This window comes from Oncorhynchus clarkii, chromosome 9, assembly GCF_045791955.1.
Source record: "Oncorhynchus clarkii lewisi isolate Uvic-CL-2024 chromosome 9, UVic_Ocla_1.0, whole genome shotgun sequence".
NCBI classification, from domain to species: Eukaryota; Metazoa; Chordata; class Actinopteri; order Salmoniformes; family Salmonidae; genus Oncorhynchus; species Oncorhynchus clarkii.
This window is the reverse complement of record NC_092155.1, coordinates 18,103,922-18,123,231: the sequence shown is the minus strand read 5'-3', so window position 1 is coordinate 18,123,231 and position 19,310 is coordinate 18,103,922. Positions and strand designations below refer to the sequence as shown.

The 19,310-nt window shown below is 41.2% G+C and overlaps 1 protein-coding gene across 1 annotated transcript; it reads right to left on the bottom strand.

Moving 5' to 3' along the window:
* Positions 1-3,762: 3,762 nt before the first annotated feature.
* LOC139416027 (potential E3 ubiquitin-protein ligase ariadne-2-like) lies at positions 3,763-18,537 on the bottom strand. Its single transcript, XM_071164264.1, has 4 exons — positions 18,409-18,537; positions 17,427-17,527; positions 4,699-4,866; positions 3,763-4,542 (listed from the first exon to the last, which is right to left on the bottom strand). Exons 1-4 carry the CDS (start codon positions 18,518-18,520, stop codon positions 4,090-4,092), a joined length of 834 nt encoding a protein of 277 aa, XP_071020365.1. The 5' UTR covers positions 18,521-18,537; the 3' UTR covers positions 3,763-4,089.
* Between the last annotated feature and the right edge of the window lie 773 nt (positions 18,538-19,310).

Below are 19,310 nucleotides of genomic sequence, written 5' to 3'. Positions count from 1 at the left end.
CTATCTAGCCAGGTTAGATAAAACCTTGCGGCATGTGTTAACTTAGTCAGCCGAAGCCTTGAGGCGAGGGCTAACCGAGCTGTTGTCTGTGCCTAACAATGTTCGTGCTACTACCATATTGTGCCGCTGTCATGTTGCTGCTGTGTCTAAGATCTCTCTTTTCATAGTGTTGTGGTGTCTCTCTTGTCGTGATGTGTTTTTAATCCCCGTCCCCGCAGGAGGCCTTTTGCCTCTTGGTAGGCTGTCATTGTAAATAAGAGTTTGTTCTTAATTGACTTAATTGTACTCAACACTAGCGACAGGAACACTTCAGTCCTGCGTTCGGCAGCATTAACCTAACGGTTCGCCTAGGAACGGTTCAGTAGGTCAGAAATCTAGTCCTACTGAGGAGAGCTTTATTGGACGTGGTCAACTTCAGCAAGGAAGAGAGGAGAGAATGACCCGTTGGCAGGCCAGTGGCTCCTTTATGAAGGAGATGGGCTCACTAGACCTGTGTCTCCAACAGACACCGTGTGATTGGTTGCTTTGAGCATGCGGTTACACCCTTGCATTTCCCATTGTGAGACATTGAAACAAGTATTTGAAATAGAACAGGGAAGTTTGCGGGCTCTTCCCTCATTTTCAGGTCCTTCACGAACTCAGACATGAGAGAGCACACCAAGCGTTTAGGTGAAACTCTCCAAAACCATCCAAGAATGTATGCGTCAATGAAACATTTTGTACACAATGTTATCACATTGAAGAAGGAACTAGAAAAGGAATTGACTAAACAAGAACATTTGTTTTGTTTAGCTTTCTGGCCGCTACATGCTAATAGTCCAAGTAAAGCAGACAATTTGAATCATTGATCAGTTTTCTTTATGCTACATACTGTGCAGTACCTGTCAAAAGATTGGACACACCTACTCATTCCAGGGTTTTTCGTTATTTTGAATATTTTCTACATTGTAGGATAGTAGTGAAGACATCAAAACAATGAAATAACACATATGGAGTCATGTAGTAACCAAAAAAGTATTGAGACCCCTTGACTTGTATTGTATTGTTACAGTCTGAATGTAAAATGTATTACATTTTACATTGATTTTGTGTCCAAACTTTTGACTGGTACTGTACAGTATGTAGCGTAAAGAAAACTGACCAGAGATTTTGTGTCACTGGTCTACACACAACCCACAATGTCAAAGTGGAATTATGCTTTCAGATTTATTTATTTTTTAATAAAAAATAAAAAGCTGAAATGTCTTGAGTACGTAAGTATTCGATCCCTTTAATGGCAAGTCTAAATACGTTTAGGAGTACAAATGTGCTTAACAAGTCATATATTAAGTTGCATGGATAAACTCCATATGCAATAACAATATTTAACATGATTTTTAAATGACTACCTCATCTCTGTACCCCACACATACAATTATCTGTAAAGTCCCTCAGTCGAGCAGTGAATTTAAACACAGATTCAACCACAAAGACCAGGGAGGTTTTCCAATGCCTCGTAAAGAAGGGCACCTATTGGTAGATGTGTACCAATTTAAAAAAGCAGACATTGAATATCCCTTTGATCAGTACACCCAGTCACTACAAAAATATAAATGTCTTAGTTGCCGGAGAGGAAGGAAACCACCATTTGACCATGAGGCCAATGGTGACTTTAAAACAGTTAGAGTTTAATGGCTGTGATAGGAGAGAACTGAGGATGGATCAACAACATTATAGTTACTTCACAATACTAACCTAAACGAAGGATGCCTGTGCAGAAAACATGCATCCTGTTTGCAATAATGCACTAAAGTAAAACTGCAAAAAATGTAGCAAAGAAATTAACTTCATGTCCTGAATACAAAGCATCATGTTTGGGGCAATCCAACACATCACTGAGTACCACTCGTCATATTTTCAAGCATGTTGGTGGCTGGATCATGTTATGGGTATGCTTGTTATCGTCAAGGACTAGATAATTTTTTAGGCTAAAAATATATGGAATAGAGCTAAGTACAGTCAAAATCCTAGAGGAAAACCTGGTTCAGTCTTCTTTCTATTAGACACTGCGGGACATATGCACCTTTCAGCAGGACAATAACCTAAAACACAAAGCCAAATACACACTGGAGTTGCTTATCAAGATTACATTGACTGTTCCTGAGTGGCCTAGTTACAGTTCGACTTGAAAATGGCTGTCTAACAATGATCAACAATCAACTTGACAGAACATTAATATTTATTTTAAAGAATAATGTGCAAACATTGTACAATCCAGGTTTGCAAAGCTATTAGAGACTTACCCAGAAGGACTCACAGCTGCAATCACTGCCAAAGGTGATTGATTATAACATGTATTGCCTCAGATGTGTGAATCTTATGTAAATGCATCATTTCTATATTTAAGTTAATACATATTCAAAAAAATGTAAAAACATGTTTTCACTTTGTCATTATAGGGTATTGTGTGTGGATGGGTGAGAATTTTAAAAGAATGCTTTCTGAATTCAGTCTGTAACAAAAAGTGGTAAAATAAATCAAGGGGTATGAATACTTTCTGAAGGCACGACAAATTGGATATTGTTTCATCATGTCAAATCAATTCAAATTTTATTAGTCACATGCGCTGAATACAACAGGTGTAGTAGACATTACAGTGAAATGCTTACTTACGAGCCCCGAACCAACAATGCTGTTTCAGAAAAGTATGGATAAGAATAAGAGATTAAAGTAACAAGTAATTCAATAGCAGCAGTAAAATAACAATAGCGAGACTATATACAGGGGGGTACCGATACAGATTCAATATGCGGGGGCACCAGTTAGTTTAGGTAGTATGTACATGTAGGTAGGGTTATTAAAGTGACTATGCATAGATGACAACAGAGAGTAGCAGTGGTGTAAAGAGGGGGTGGGGGGGGCACTGAAAATAGTCTGGGTAGCCATTTGACTAGATGTTCAGGAGTCTTATGGCTTGGGGGTAGAAGCTGTTTAGAAGACTCTTGGACCTAGACTTGGCGCTCTGGTACCACTTGCCGTGCGGTAGCAGAGAGAACAGTTTATGACTAGGGTGGCTGGAGGCAATTTCAGGGCCTTCCTCTGACACCGCCTGGTATAGAGGTCCTGGATGGCAGGAAGCTTGGCCCCAGTGAAGTACTGGGCCGTTTGCACTACCCTCTGTATTGCCTTGTGGTCGGAGGCTGAGCAGTTGCCATACCAGGCAGTGATGCAACCAGTCTCTATGGTGCAGCTGTAGAACGTTTTGAGGATCTGAGGACCCACCCAAATCTTTTCAGTCTCCTATGGGGGAATAGGTTTTGTTGTGCCCTCTTCACAATTGTCTTGGTGTGCTTGGACCATGTTAGTTTGTTGGTGATGTGGACACCAAGGATCATGTGATCTTGTTTGGCTGGTTTATGTAAAAGTGTTGAGTCATGCAAAGCGCTATACAAATTAAATGTGTTATTATTACTATCATTTCTGTTAATACTATCATTATTATCATTATTATATAATTCTTATTAAATATGTGTATTTGTTTGATGATTCATTGTTCTTGTACCCAGTGGGAAATCATTGATAAAGGAAACAATATCACAATACTGGTAGCATATTTAGAAGAGGACCCCTTGAACAATACCTAGGGTTAGGGTTGACAATAACATGATTATAGAAATATTATCAGAAATGTATGTCTCACACAACAACCGCATTCATAAAACTTTTTCTAAAACATCCAGGTTATTTTAAGGGGGCAAACATTTCTGTTGACCATTGATTACATTTTTGAAATTATTATTATTTCTATTTGCGTTTTTCTTTTTGTTTCAGGCACAGATAAAACAACAGAAATAGATCAGATAATAATCAGTAGTATATGGATTGTTAATCATGAAACATTATAGAATCTAATACATTATTACACATTCTTACACATGTATTACTACGCACATATTGACTTTATACACAATTTGAGTAAGGTACCAAGACATTTTCAATAATATTTTTGTGTTAATACATGCCAATTTCTGTGCTATTATGCCTGTTCTGCATCAGTGTAAGTAATTCAAGTGCCCGTAGGAAGGAAAGTGGTACACCTGGATAAAATCTTTATTTATCACTCCATGAGGGTATAGAAGTCTGCCTGGGGGCCACACCAGCAGAGCAGCCTATGAAATATTTGCTGGTCTTCAAGCACTCACTTGTGAGCTTAAGGCAAACAAAACAGAACTCTTTATTGCAATTCTTGCATTCTATATTTTTACAGCCAGTCTTATCGTGTTCTAACAATACACCACAGGTGGGACAGGCACGTGTGGATGGGCAGCCGGTGACCCCCTGGACATCAGCAAATGTGACAGTAGGGCAGGTCTTCAGCAGTTCCAGATCAGTCATGCAGTCATCGTTGTCACAGTGGTCAGAACTCTGTTGTGAACCTTTCCACTGCTGCAGGCACAGCCAGCAGAACTCGTACAGCTGGCCTTTTTCTGCTGAGCACACTGTGCAGTGGACTCTCAGGTTGGAGAGGTCAGTCCTTGCAACATATGAGTTGCAGCCTGGACACTTGTTTGAGGTGGGGTGTGTAGGATAATAAGTACAAATGAATACTAAATAGGCTTGATTCTGTCCTGCAACATTGCATACTCACAGTTCTTTGAAAAGTGATAGTTTGAATGACTGGATAGTTGAATGCATAAAACAATTTCAGAAAATACTGACCGATTTGTAAGAGTTCTGGGCTGAAACCAAGTCAGCCATTGTCTCCTCAAATTTCTTCATCTCCTCAGGAGTCAGAAGAGCCAGTTTACGCACTTCTGTGTAAGACCACTCGGCACCACACATTTCACCATCTTCACGTGATGCAGGGCAAATGAATGTGCACTTTTTCTGGAATTACAAAATACAGTTTGTGGTCAGCGGTGAGAAATACAAAATACTAAAATTTAAATAGCTTTGTTCTTGATCTTGACGGCAAGTTATAAGCTTCAGAAATTCAGAACAATTGAGTATTCTGAAAAGGTTAATGGTTGATTTTAAATAAATGTTTGTACTGTCACAAGGCAGTGCATAGACCTTTGGTGGGGCAGACGCTAAATGTACCCCCCCCCCCAAATACAAATTCATTCACACTTCACACTTTTAAACTGATCCTGTTGCTAAATGTTCCATTATTAGGTCATACTTTTCTGCAAAAACACAGTCACCCATCACACATTGTAGGCTAAGCAAGCTAGAACCAAAGATTGAAAGGAATTAATTAAGTATGTTTGCTGGAACCACTACTGTAGAGTGCTATTACCACATTCACAAGCTAATCGGAATTAGGAAACACTGAAATATCGGACTTGCAAACTGGATGAAAAAAGCATGTGTCTAACTACAACCAGTTAACAATTTGTAGATTTCAGTTTCTTAGTTCCGACTATGTAATCTGATCATCGCTTATGTAGGCTAGATGAATCCGCTAGTTAGCTAGGCTATGCTGTCAAAACAAGCTAACTAGTTATAGGCTACTTGATTTGAATTTGTTCTGCTACTGACAAACAGTCAAACAGCAGTTGCCCTCTTCTCTGTCCCTGACCACGAGACAACTTCAAAGTAACCTACTACAGGCAGTATTAATTTCAAACTCACCCCTGGTGTGTAGCTTGTAGCAACGCACTGCCGCACTCATTTTTTAAACTTGACCTTTGTTTAACTAGGCAAGTCAGTTAAGAACAAATTCTTATTTTCAATGACAGCCTAGGAACAGTGGGTTAACTGCCTTGTCCAGGGGCAGAACGACAGATTTTTACCTTGTCAGGTCGGGGATTCTGTCACGAGTCCGACCGAGGGTGGCTCCCCTTCCCGGTCGGGTGGCGCTCGGCGGTCGTTGTCGCCGGCCTATTAGCTGCCACTGATTGTCTTTCCTCCCCCTCCTTGCATGTTTATTGTTAGCACCTGTTAGTGAATCATTAGTTGGGCTTTCTTTGTGCGGGATTAATTATTGTGACCTTCGGTTATGTAGTAGAGGAACGTGTTTGTTCCTGTTCGTGTATTCTGCTGTACCATTTTCGTCCCCCGTGTTTGGGGCATTTTGGTTTTGAGCACCCAGTGTTGCGTTAGTGCATTAAAGAGCACAGTATTGCACTCTCTGTTTCCTGCGTCTGACTCCACACCCACGACACCCGAATGCCGCCATCCATCCATGGTTTCCGGTTAAGGTATATTTTAATAGTCACAGTTGGTACAACATCTCCAATGCACTTCTTTATAAACTCACTCACCGCGTCAGCGTATAGGTCGATGTTGTTCTCTGAGGCTGACCGGAACATATTCCAGTCTGCGTGATCAAAACAATCTCGAAGCGTGGCTTCTGATTGGTCAGATCAGGGTTGAATGGATCTCGTCACTGGTACATCCTGTTTGCGTTTCTGCCAATTAGATGGTAAGAGCAAGATGACGTTGTGGTCGGATTTGCCGAAGGGAGGGCGGGGGAGGGCTTTGTATGCATCGCGGAAGTTAGAGTAGCAGTGGTCGAGTGTATTGGCCCTGCAGGTACTGCAATCAATATGCTGATAGAGTTAAGGTAGCCTTGTTCTCAAATTTGCTTTGTTAAAATCCCGAGCTACAATAAATGCAGCCTCAGGATATATGGTTTCTAGTTTACATAGATTCCAGCGAAGTTCCTTGAGGGCCGTCTTTGTGTCTGCTTGAGGGGGAATGTACACAGCTGTGACTATAGCTGACTAGAATTCTCTTGGTATTTGATTGTAAGGAATTCTAGGTCGGGTGACCAGAAAGACTTGAGTTCCTGTATGTTGTTATGATTACACCATGAGTTGTTAATCATGAATCATACACCCCTGCCCTTCCTCTTCCCAGAGAGGTGTTTATCTCTGTTGGCGCGATGCATGGAGAAGCCCTGCATTGGCTTGGCTGTGTACGTAGGGTCGTTGTCCTGTTGGAAGGTGAACCTTCGCCCCAGTCGGAGATCCTGAGCGGTCTGGAGCAGGTTTTCATCAAGGATCTCTCTGTACTTTGCTCCATTCATCTTTCCCTTGATCCTGACTAGTCTCCCAGTCCATGTTGCTGAAAAACATCCCCATAGCATGATGCTGCCACCACCATTCTTCACCGTAGGGACGGTGCCAGGTTTCCTCCAGATGTGACGCTTGGCATTCAGGCCAAAGAGTTCAATCTTGTTTTCATCAGACCAGAGAATCCTGTTTTTCATTGTCAGACTGTCCCTTAGATTTCTTTTGTAAACTCCAAGCGGGCTGTCATGTGGCTTTTACTGAGGAGTGGCTTCCGTCGGGTTCTTGGTCACCTCCCTGATCAAGGCCTTTCTCCCCCGATTGCTCAGTTTGGCTGGGCAGCCAGCTCTAGGAAGAGTCTTGGTGGTTCCAAACTTCTTCCATTTAAGAATTATGGAGGCCCCTGTGTTCTTGGGGACCTTCAATGCTGCAAAAATGTTTGGTACCCTTCCCCAGATCTGTCCATCGACACAATCCTGTCTCTGAGCTCTACTGACAATTCCGTCGACCACACAGCTTGGATTTTACTCTGACATTCACTGTCATGTGCGGGTCCTTATACAGACAGGTGTGTGCCTTTACAATCAATTAAATTTACCACAGGTGGACTCCAATCAAGTTGTAGAAATATCTCAAGGATGATCAATGGAAACGGTATGCACCTGAACTCCATTTCGAGTCTCATAGGAAAGTGTCTGAATACTTATGTAAATAAGTAATCTGTTTTTATTTGTAAGACATTTCTAAAAACCTGTTTCGCTTTGTCATTAAGGGGTGTCACGAGGTGCCCTTTTTGATGAGGATCATAGCCCCCTCTCTCTCTCCCAACACAGGTTTATGACGGTCATAAATACCTAAAACTCTTTACCCCACTCGACCAAAATGAAGGTTGAGAATCCATTTGTTACCAATGAGAACGACTTTGCAGTACGGTAACGGGGTTGAATAATGTAACAATATTTCTCTATTCCAACCATTTTAAATTGTTTGTGGGTATTTAAAGAACAATCCTGTCGAATTTGTTAATAATTTGTGATGTAACTAAAGACCTTAGGACAACATAACTGTATCTCTTAATGTAAAAATGTGCTAGTTGTCAGAGTCACATCCAAATGTGGGGGAAAATCTAGGATTAAATATGAAACTATTTGTGAGAAGATGTAATGTGATGTTAACCAAGTCCGTGAGCACAGACACTACGACGGCGTCATGGACCGAACCTTTTCCCAGAAGTGTATACATTTACCTGTTGAGTGTAGGGGGCAATATTTTGATGTTTGGATGAAATGAAACTGCCTATTTCTCAGGCCCAGAATCTCGAATATGCATATAATTGTCAGTTTAGGATAGAAAACACTCTAAAGTTTACAAAACTGTCCAAATATTGTCTGTGAGTATAACAGAACTGATTTTGCAGGCGAAAACCTGAGGAAAATCCAACCTGGAAGTGCTGTTTTTCCTGAAAGCTCTCTGTTCCATTGCCTGCCTTCGCTCCATTTAAAGGGATATCAACCAGATTCATTTTCCTAAGGCTTCCACATGTTGTGACCAGTCTTTAGACATAGTTTTCAGGCTTTTATTTTGAAAAATGAGCGAGAAAGCACATCGCGTCATTGGATGGCTGGGTGCCAGCAGTGTTTGCATGCGCAACAGCTTGGAACAGACATTTTCTCTCTCTCTCCTATTGAAGAAGCTACAGTCCCGGTTGAAATATTATCGATTATATATGGTAAACACAACCTGAGGATTGATTATAAAAAACGTTTGACATGTTTCTACGAACTTTACGGATACTATTTGGAATTTTCGTCTGCCCGGTCGTGACCACTCGAGCCTGTGGATTTTTGAACATAACGCGCCAACCAAATGGAGGCATTTTGGATATAAAAATAATCTTTATGGAACAAAATGAACATTTATTGTGTAACTGGGAGTCTCGTGAGTGCAAACATCTGAAGATCATCATGGGTAAGCGATTCATTTTATTGCTTTTCTGACTTTCGTGACCAATCTACTTGGCTGCTAGCTGTTTGTAATGTTTGCTGAGAGAGATGTCCTTACATAAACACTTGGTATGCTTTCGCCGAAAAGCTGTTTTGAAATCTGACACGCCAGGTGGATTAACAACAAGCTAAACTGTGTTTTGCACTTGTGATTTCATGAAAATTAAATATTTTTAGTAATTTAATTAGAATTTGGTACTCTGCAATTCAGCGGATGTTGACAAATGATCCCGCTAACGGGATGGGTGGATCAAGAAGTTAACCTGTTGCGACGAGCAATCCCGTATCCGGGAGCGTAATTATAGCCTCAAGCTCATTAGCATAACGCTAACGTTAACTATTCATGAAAATCGCAAATGAAATTAAATAAATATATTGGCTCACAAGCTTAGCCTTTTGTTAACAACACTGTCATCTCATATTTTCAAAAAATGCTTTTCAACCATAGCTACACAAGCATTTGTGTAAGAGTATTGATAGCTAGCATAGCATTAAGCCTAGCATTCAGCAGGCAACATTTTCACAAAAACAAGAAAAGCATTCAAATAAAATTATTTACCTTTGAAGAACTTCAGATGTTTTCAATGAGGAGACTCTCAGTTAGATAGCAAATGTTCAGTTTTTCCAAAAATATTATTTGTGTAGAAGAAATCGCTCCGTTTTGTTCATCAGGTTTGGCTAAGAAAAAAACCTGAAAATTCAGTCATTACAACGGCAAACTTTTTTCCAAATTAACTCCATAATATCGACAGAAACATGGCAAACGTTGTTTAGAATCAAATCTCAAGGTGTTTTTCACATATCTATTCGATGTTTCTCCTCTGAACAAAATGGAAAAATGCACGCACCTGGAGATTACGCAATAGTTTCGACGGAGGACACCGAGCGGACACCTGGTAAATGTAGTCTCTTATGGTCAATTTTCCAATGATATGCCTACAAATACGTCACAATGCTGCAGACACCTTGGGGAAACGACAGAAAGTGTAGGCTTATTCCTTGCACATTCACAGCCATATAAGCAGACATTGGAACACAGCGCATTCAAACTCTGGCTCACTTCCTGTATGAAATTTAATCTTGGTTTCGCCTGTAGCATTAGTTCTGTGGTACTCACAGACAATATCTTTGCAGTTTTGGAAACGTCAGGGTGTTTTCTTTCCAAAGCTGTCAATTATATGCATAGTCAAGCATCTTTTCGTGACAAAATATCTTGTTTAAAACGGGAACGTTTTTCATCCAAAAATGAAATACTGCCCCCAGAGGTTCAAGAGGTTAAGTCAAAGAACGTAAGGACTAGGAGTCCCCACGTTGAAATGGCTACAACTCTATTACCAAAGGACAAGACCAGACAGTGTGGCGCATTGGCAAAATGGCTGGAAATGGTTAAACTCTGAGACTATCGATCACTACAGAATAAGTGTGAAATCCTAGGCCGTCAAACAACCGGCCTGCAGCTGGAAACGTTCTTGAGAATGGATCTTTCCGAGTACCATTGTTCTTAGAGTTGGTCTGTTAGAATAGATGGTTCCGCGGTTGTCGGTATTCTCAGAGAATACCGACAACCGCGGAACCATCTATTCTAACAGACCAACTCTAAGAACAATGGTACTCGGAAAGATCCATTCTCAAGAACATTTCTCCCAGCAACGACCATTGGTACACCTGATGTAACCATTATAAACACAACCAGAGATTTTCTGTCGACTGACTCCCCAGCAGACGGACCTGCGATTTCAAAAGAGAGACAACAAGACATACGGGCGTAAATATGTACATTGCAATTATTTTCAAATGAGCGGCCGTTCATGTGCTAAGTATTAGCATTTCAATTAGTATAATTATTAACTGTGTATTGTGGGTCCATTCTGTCTTTCCTGCTCTTTACCTGTCACCACCCCTTTCCATTGTCTGCCAAGCCATCAGATTGGTTTAGCCCACTAGGGACTTTTTATTGCATTGTGTTAGTAACCAATAACTATACTCTTTTATGTATTTCTGTGATTATTTAGTTAGTTAGTAAATACATAATTAAGCAATTTTAATTTAATTTTATGACGTTCAGAATGAGACAGACAGAGGTAATAATCGTTAATAGAAGACTGTAATCGATAAGATATGAAAATATCTGAAGAGTTATATTCGGGAAATAATAACTCTGTAAACATTTTCCCGTGGTGCCCTGACTTCCTCGTTGAATGTTTACATGATTAGTTTAATCCCGTAATAATCAAACCTAGAGAACTGATTTGATATAAATAAGCCTTAACATTGTCACGTTCTGACCTTTATTTCCTTTGTTTTGTCTTTATTTAGTATGATCAGGGCGTGAGTTGGGGTGGACAGTCTATGTTTGATTTTCTATGTTTGGTTTCTGTTTCGGCCTATGGTTCTCAATCAGAGGCAGGTGTCGTTAGTTGTCTCTGATTGAGAATCATACTTAGGTAGCCTGGGTTTCACTGTTGGTTTGTAGGTGTTTGTTTTCCGAGTTAGTGTTTGTCACCACACAGAACTGTTTCGTTGATGCACGTTAATTTTGTTTTGTTCGAGTGTTCAGTTGTTTTCGTAATAAATAATTATGGACACTTACCACGCTGCGTTTTGGTCCGATCCCTGTTACTCCTCTTCAGACGAAGAGGAGATATGCCGTTACAAACATTTAATGATATTCCAGTCACGACAGGGGTATTGTGTGTAAATGTGAGGAAAAAATATATTTAATACATTTTAGAGTAACATAACAAAATGTGGAAAAAGTCAAGGGCCTGTATACTTTCTGAACGCACTGTATGCATAGGCCTATATGTGTGCCCAAGCCTTGAAAAAAAAACAATTAAAATAAAGATTGTGCTCTTCTTCATTCTTCATGCATATTACTCAATGCAGAAAAGCATAAAAAAACTGATTTAATATGTCTTTAATTGGTCTAGCCTAAATTCAAAAATTAAACAAATTCTAGTAATCACCTTTGAGTGTGGTCTGTATGCTTACTGGATGGACTGGTTATCTTATGCTACACTGAAGTTTCTATTCATGAGTCTGGGAGACGATGCTGTTGGTTCATTGATTTTGCATGGCGGGTTTCAGAGTTCATCTATAATAGTGAATTTGATAATGGGCCATTCTAAATCGAAACTAATTTAACATATTAGTAAAGACAATATTACATTGAGAGTAGTCTGATGATCACTTGAGGAGAGAACAGTGTGTGCAGCCTGAGGCAAGCTTTAAAGAAAAATCAATAGCCTACAGTCACATCATGCAGCCCATATATGTTTTGATTTCTAAGACATTCGAAGGTTTGTATCATTCCCAACGAAAGTTGCCAAATAACCTCTAAATCTAGGGTAGCCTATGGGACATGTTTCAAGTGATCACTTTTACGCTTGTGGGTTCAATCCCCTCGGGGGCCCAGTACAAAAACGTATGCACTCATTACTGTAAATTGCTCTGGATAAGAGCGTCTGGGAAAATAATGAAAAGACCATTTCGGTTCTCACATAGAAATAAGTTGCATTTGCAAAGTATTTCAACAAACTGGAAAACATACGGTACCAGTCAAACGTTTGGACACATCTACTCATTCAAGGGTTTTTCTTTATTTTTTCTATAGTAGTGAAGACATCAAAACTATGAAATAACACATTTGGAATCATGTAGTAACCAAAAAAGTGTTAAACAAATCAAAATATATTTTATATTTGAGATTCTTCAAAGTAGCCACCCTTTACCTTCATGACAGCTTTGCACACTCTTGGCATTCTCTCAACCAGCTTCATGAGGTAGTCACCTGGAATGATTCTCGGCAGGTTGCCTAGTGGTTAGAGTGTTGGGCCAGTAACCGAAAGGTTGCTAGATCGAATCCCCGAGCTGACAAGGTAAAAATCTGTTGTTCTGCCCATGAACAAGACAGTTCAGTTCACTGTACCTAGGCCGTCATTGTAAATAAGAATTTGTTCTTAACGGACTTGCCTAGTTAAATTTTAAAAATATTAAAAAAATAGCAGGTGTGCCTTGTTCAAAGTTAATTTGTGGAATTTCTTTCCTTCTTAATGTGTTTAAGCCAATCAGTTGTATTGTGACAAGGTAGGGGTGGTACAGAAGACAGCCTTTTTTTGCAAAAGACCAAGTCCATATTATGGTAAGAACAGCTCAAATAAGCAAAGAAAAAGGACAGTCCATAATTACTTTAAGACACGAAGAGTCCAGCTGTAGGCCTGTTGTAAGGCAGGTCCTCACCAGACATCACCGGTAAGAACGTTGCCTATGGGCACATACCCACCGTCGCTGGACCAGACAGGACTGGCAAAAAGTGCTCTTCTCTGACGAGTTGTGGTTTTGTCTCACCAGGGGTGATGGTCGGATTTGTGTTTATCGTTGAAGGAATGAGCGTTACACCGAGGCCTGTCCTCTAGAGCGGGATCGATTGTGAGGTGGAGGGTCCATCATGGTCTGGGGCGGTGTGTCACAGCATCATCGGACTGAGCTTGTTGTCATTGCAGTCAATCTCAACGCTGTGCATTACAGGGAAGACATCCTCCTTTCTCATGTGGTACTCTTCCTGCAGGCTCATACTGACATGACCCTCCAGCATGACAATGCCACCAGCCATACTGCTCGTTCTGTGCGTGATTTCTTGCAAGACAGGAATGTCAGTGTTCTGCGATGGCCAGCGAAGAGCCCGGATCTCAATCCCATTGAGCACGTCTGCGACTTGTTGGATCGGAGGGTGAGGGCTAGGGCCATTCCCCCCAGAAATGTCCGGGAACTTGCAGGTGCCTTGGTAGAAGAGTGGGGTAACATCTCACAGCAAGAACTGGCAAATCTGGTGCAGTCCATGAGGAGGAGATGGACTGCAGTACTTAATGCAGCTGGTGGCCACACCAGATACTGACTGTTACTTTTGATCAAGGACACATTATTCCATTTCTGTTCGTCACATGTCTGTGGAACTTGTTCAGTTTATGTCTCAGTTGTTGAATCTTGTTATGTTCATACAAATATTTCCAGATGTTAAGTTTGCTGAAAATAAACGCAGTTGACAATGAGAGGACGTTTCTTTATTTGTTGAGTTCATATGTGTTGGAGTGTCAGTGCAGTGTATGTGGGTAGAGTCCAGTGAGTGTGTGGGTAGAGTCCAGTGAGTGACTATCTATGCATAGATAATAGACAGTGGGTAGCAGCATTGTAAAAACAGATGGGGGGGGGGGGGGGGGTGGTGTCAATGTAAATAGTCCGGGTGGCCATTTGATTAATTGTTCAGCAGTCTTATGGCTTCGGGTAGAAAGCTGACTAGCAAGACTTGGCGCTCCAATACTATTCAATGTGCGGTAGCAGAGAGAACAGTCTGTGACTTGGGTGACTGGAGTCTTTGACAATTTTTAGGGCTTTCTTCTGACACGGCTTAGTATATAAGTCCTGAATGGCAGGAAGCTTGGCCCTAGTGATGTACTGGGCTGTACGCACTACCCTCTGTAGTGCCTTACGGTCAGACGCCGAGCAGTTGTGAAACCAGGCGGCGATGCAAAGGGTCAGGATGCTCTCAGTGGTGCAGCTGTAGAACTTTTTGAGGATCTGGGGACCCATGCCACATTGTCTCCTGGGGGGAAAGGTGTTGTAGTGCCCTCTTCATGATTGTCTTTGTGTGTTTGGACCATGATAGTTTGTTGGTGATGTTGACACCAAGGAATTTGAAACTTTCGACCCGCTCCACTAAAGCCCCGTCGATGGGCCTGTTCGGTCCTCCTTTTCCTGGAGTCCACGATCAGATCCTTTGTCTTGCTCACATTGAGGGAGAGGTTGTTATCCTGGCACCACACTGCCAGGTCTCTGACCTCCTCTCTATAGGCTGTCTCATCATTGTCGGTAATGAGGCCTACCACTGTTGTGTCGTCAGAAAACGTAATGATGGTGTTGGAGTCGTGTTTGGTCACACATTTGTGGGTGAACACGGAGTACAGGCGGGGACTAAGCACGCACCCCTGAGGGGCCCCATTGTTGAGGATCAGTGTGGCAGATGTGTTGTTGCTTACCCTTACCACCACGGCGGACCGTCAGGAAGTCCAGGATCCAGTTGCAGAGGGCAGTATTCCGTCAGGCCCTTCAGCTTTGTGAATGCTGACCTGTTTAAAGGTCTTGCTCACATCGGCTACAGAGAGCGTTATCACACAGTCGTCCGGAACAGCTGGTGCTCTCATGCATGCTTCAGTGTTGCTTGCCTTGAAGCGAGCACAAAAGGCATTTAGCTCATCTGGTAGGCTCGTGCTACCGGGCAGCTCACGGCTGGGTTTCCCTTTGTAGTCTGTAATAGTTTTCATGCCATGCCACATCGGACGAACATCAGAGCTGGTGTAGTAGGACTCAATCTAAATCCTGTATTGACACTTTGCCTGTTTGATGGTTCGTCTGAAGGCGTAGCGGGATTTCTTATAAGCATCCGGATTAGTGTCCCGCTGCTTGAAAGCGGCAGCTCAATGCGGATGCTGCCTGTAATCCATGGTTTCTGGTTGGGGATATGTACGTACGGTCACTGTTGGGACGATGTCGTTGATACATTTATTGATGAAGCCGATGACTGAGGTGGTATACTCCTCAATACTGTTGGATAAATCCCGGAACGTATTCCAGTACTGTAGCGTAGCGTCCGCGTCATCTGACCACTTCCGTATAGAGTGAGTCACTGGCACTTCCTGCTTTAGTTTTTGCTTGTAAGCAGGAATCAGGAGGATAGAATTATGGTCAGATTTGCCAAATGGGGATGAGGGAGAGCTTTGCATGCATCTCTGTGTGTGGAGATTTTCCCCCTTTGGTTACACATGTGACATGCTGGTGGAAATGATGTAAAACTGATTTCAGTTTGCCTGCATTAAAGTCCCCGGCCACTAGGAGTGCCATTCTGGATGAGCATTTTCTTGTTTGCTTATGGCCTTATACAGCTGGTTGAGTGCAGTCTTAGAGCCAGCATTGGTTTGTGGTGGTAAATAGACAGCTATGAATAATATAGATGGGAACTATCTTGGTAGATAGTGTGGTGTACAGCTGATCATAAGGTACTCTACCTCAAGTGAGCAAAACCTCAATACTTCTATCTACCAAGCGGTATGATGAAACTGGCTCTCATGAGGTCCACCACAGGAAAGGAAGACGCAGAGTTACCTCTGCTGCAGTCTAAATTCATTAGACTTAACTGCACCTCAGATTGCAGCCCAAATAAATTATTCACAGAGCTCAAGTAACAGACGTCTCAACTTTGACTGTTCAGAGGAGACTGCGTGAATCAGGCCTTCATGGTCGAATTGCTGAAAAGAAACCACTACTCAAGGACACCAATAAGAAGGAGAATTGCTTGGGCCAAGAAACACGAGCAATGGACATTAGACCGGTGGAAATCTGTCCTTTGGTCTGATGAGTCCAAATTTGAGGTATTTGGTTCCAACCGCCGTTTCTTTATGAGATGTACTGTAGGTGAACGGATGATCTCCGCATGTATGGTTCCCACCGTGAAGCATGGAGGAGGAGGTGTGATGGTGTAGGGGTGCTTTGCTGGTGACATGGTCTGTGATTTATTTAGAATTCAATGCACACTTAACCATTAAGGGTACCACAGCATTCTGCAGCAATACAACAGGACAATAACCCAAAACACACCTCCAGGCTGTGTAAGGGCTATTTGACCAAGGAGAGTGGTGGAGTGCCTCATCATCTGACCTGGCCTACACAATCACCTGAGATCAACCCAATTGAGATGGTTTGGGATGAGTTGGACCGCAGAGTGAAGGAAATGCAGCCAGCAAGTGCTCAGCAAATGTGGCTACTCCTTCAAGACTGTTGGAAAAGCATTCCTCATGAAGCTGGTTGAGAGAATGCCAAGAGTATGCAAAGCTGTCATCAAGGCAAAGGGTGGCTACTTTGAAGAATCTAAAATATATTTTGATTTGTTTATCACATTTTTGGTTACTACATGATTCCATGTGTGTTATTTCATAGTTTTGATATCTTCACTATTATTCTACAATGTAGAAAAGTAATAATAAAGAAAAACCCTTGAATGAGTAGGTGTCCAAACTTTTGACTGTATATCAAGTATTTTTATTTTAAATTGTTGGTGTTGAGCTGGAGTATGGCGACTGCTATACTCAATTGATGTCCCTAGGCGAAAAGGGCAGGTGCTCCAGCATCCCCAGTGCTCTATCTGTGCACATGCCTGTACTGTCATACAATAATGGCTGAAGACAGATAGTGCGCTGAAGACAACTGGGGGAAAAAACTGGGAAAATAATGACCAGTGATTTTGAGGTCAGAAAGTCAGAGTTCGAAAAAGAGGCCCAAGTTCCCAGCTTGGAATTCCGAGTTGGATGACCTTTCAAAACGAATTTTCCCAGTCGGAGCTTGTTTTCTTCCAGAGTTCCTAGCTGCATAAGTAGCCTACCTTGTCGAGTAGGCTTAGGCACCATCCGGTCAATGACTCTGGGGTGACAGCGTGACCACAGGACATCTCTGCCCTCAGAGACTCATATATAACCCCGCCAACTGAAACACAGCACAAACAATATGTTTCTCTTTTGAATTTTACCTACTGGTATTCCCTTTAAATTAGCATTTTCTGTAATGGAGGTCACAGATGCTCATATCTAAGGTTATAACCCAGGAAAAATGATTTACTAAAGTTATATGATTAATCATTTTGCTTACAATGTCATTTCCTTTCATTTAAATCGTCAATTGTCACTTTGAATTTAGACACACCAAATGTCCAATCGAATCCTAAAATGTATGACATACGAAATGGGTACGAATAGCTAATAATTATTTTAAATATAGACCCCTCCCCCAATAACAGTTTTCCGCTGGGGGGAATGCTCAATCTTTGTAATGAGGGATTTTCAAAGCGTTAACACCTACGACAAACTTAAAGACATATTATATTTGTAGAATCAGCATAATATTGTAATACCCCTAATTGATTGAATTGACATATACAAGGTATGAAATACTTGTTTACTTTCTAGCATTAAAAATAATAGATAAATACCATAAAACTCTACTGAGTCACTGCTGGGACAGGCTAATTTGCTTACCCATCAGAACATTAAATGCTGCAGTATAAATTGTCTATAATATTTTGTCATTGATAAGCCGTTCAATATGAACAAAAACATTTGTAGTTATTTGTCATTTTAAAGGGTTTTTCATGGTTGCAAAGGCGAGTGACGCAAATGCCACCGCAATTGAAGAACGACCCATATGCAACATGTATCTGATATGTAAACCTATAAGCTTCTATTACATTTTTAAAGTAAACTCTTTAGTTCTTGCCACAGTTGTCATTAGGGTAACATAGCATGCAGAACAAATTATTAGCTTAATTTACTCTTCAATTGTCTAACGTCTTAAACTAATGAAAATCTTACTAATGTCGTCATCTCTGTTCACAAACTTGAGCGTCTTGTCTCCGGGGTCATAACATTTCTCTTTCTCCTGCTTCTCTTTCTTCTGGCATTGGGTTGTTTTGCTGTTCCCCATCTTGTCTTTCAACTGCTGCTATCACTATGCCGTGAAGTGAGTTATGAATCTGACTTAGCAAGTGAGCCAAGTCTGCTCGCTCGCTATTTCTTACAGCTGCTTTCAGCTTTCACTTTTTCTTTCCATGTCAGTGTTTAAAATAGGACACCAGACTGAAATATACCTCCAGGGGCAGACTGGGACCAGAAATTGCCTTGGCATTTCTGGCCCATTTTTTACCTTGAGGCTCTTCTCTGTCCAGGCACCCCAATGGTGAAACTAGGACAGTGGAGTCCTACCTGAAACCTTACCTCTTCGAAGAATATCTTAAAATAAGCCCACAGAACCCCCTCTCCCACCCCCTTGTTTTTCAGTTTGTCATTTTCTTAACCCATATAGTGACTAAAGAGTATCATGCTAGCTAGTCTTTGATGTTACAGGAGGAATGACAGTAACGCAATGCAAACTGATGACCTGGAATAAAATAAACATTTAACCACAGGCCATTGTCTCATCTAGTTCATATTGCTTTTATACTGTCAGCAAAATATCAAAAAGTTACTGAATGTTTGAAAATTATAGATGACATCATTAGAATGCCTTAATTGACTTGATGGATCAGCTTCTCACATAAGCTTACAGGTTAAAAATATATATCTTTATGATTCTGTGTTTGAAATTCACTGCACGACTGATAGGAATTTTATGAATAATGACTAAACAATGTCTACATTTAAATAGAACTATAACTAATTAAACTCTACCCTGTTTTACAATATCTGATTAATAATGTTAGTTCATAAGAGATTAT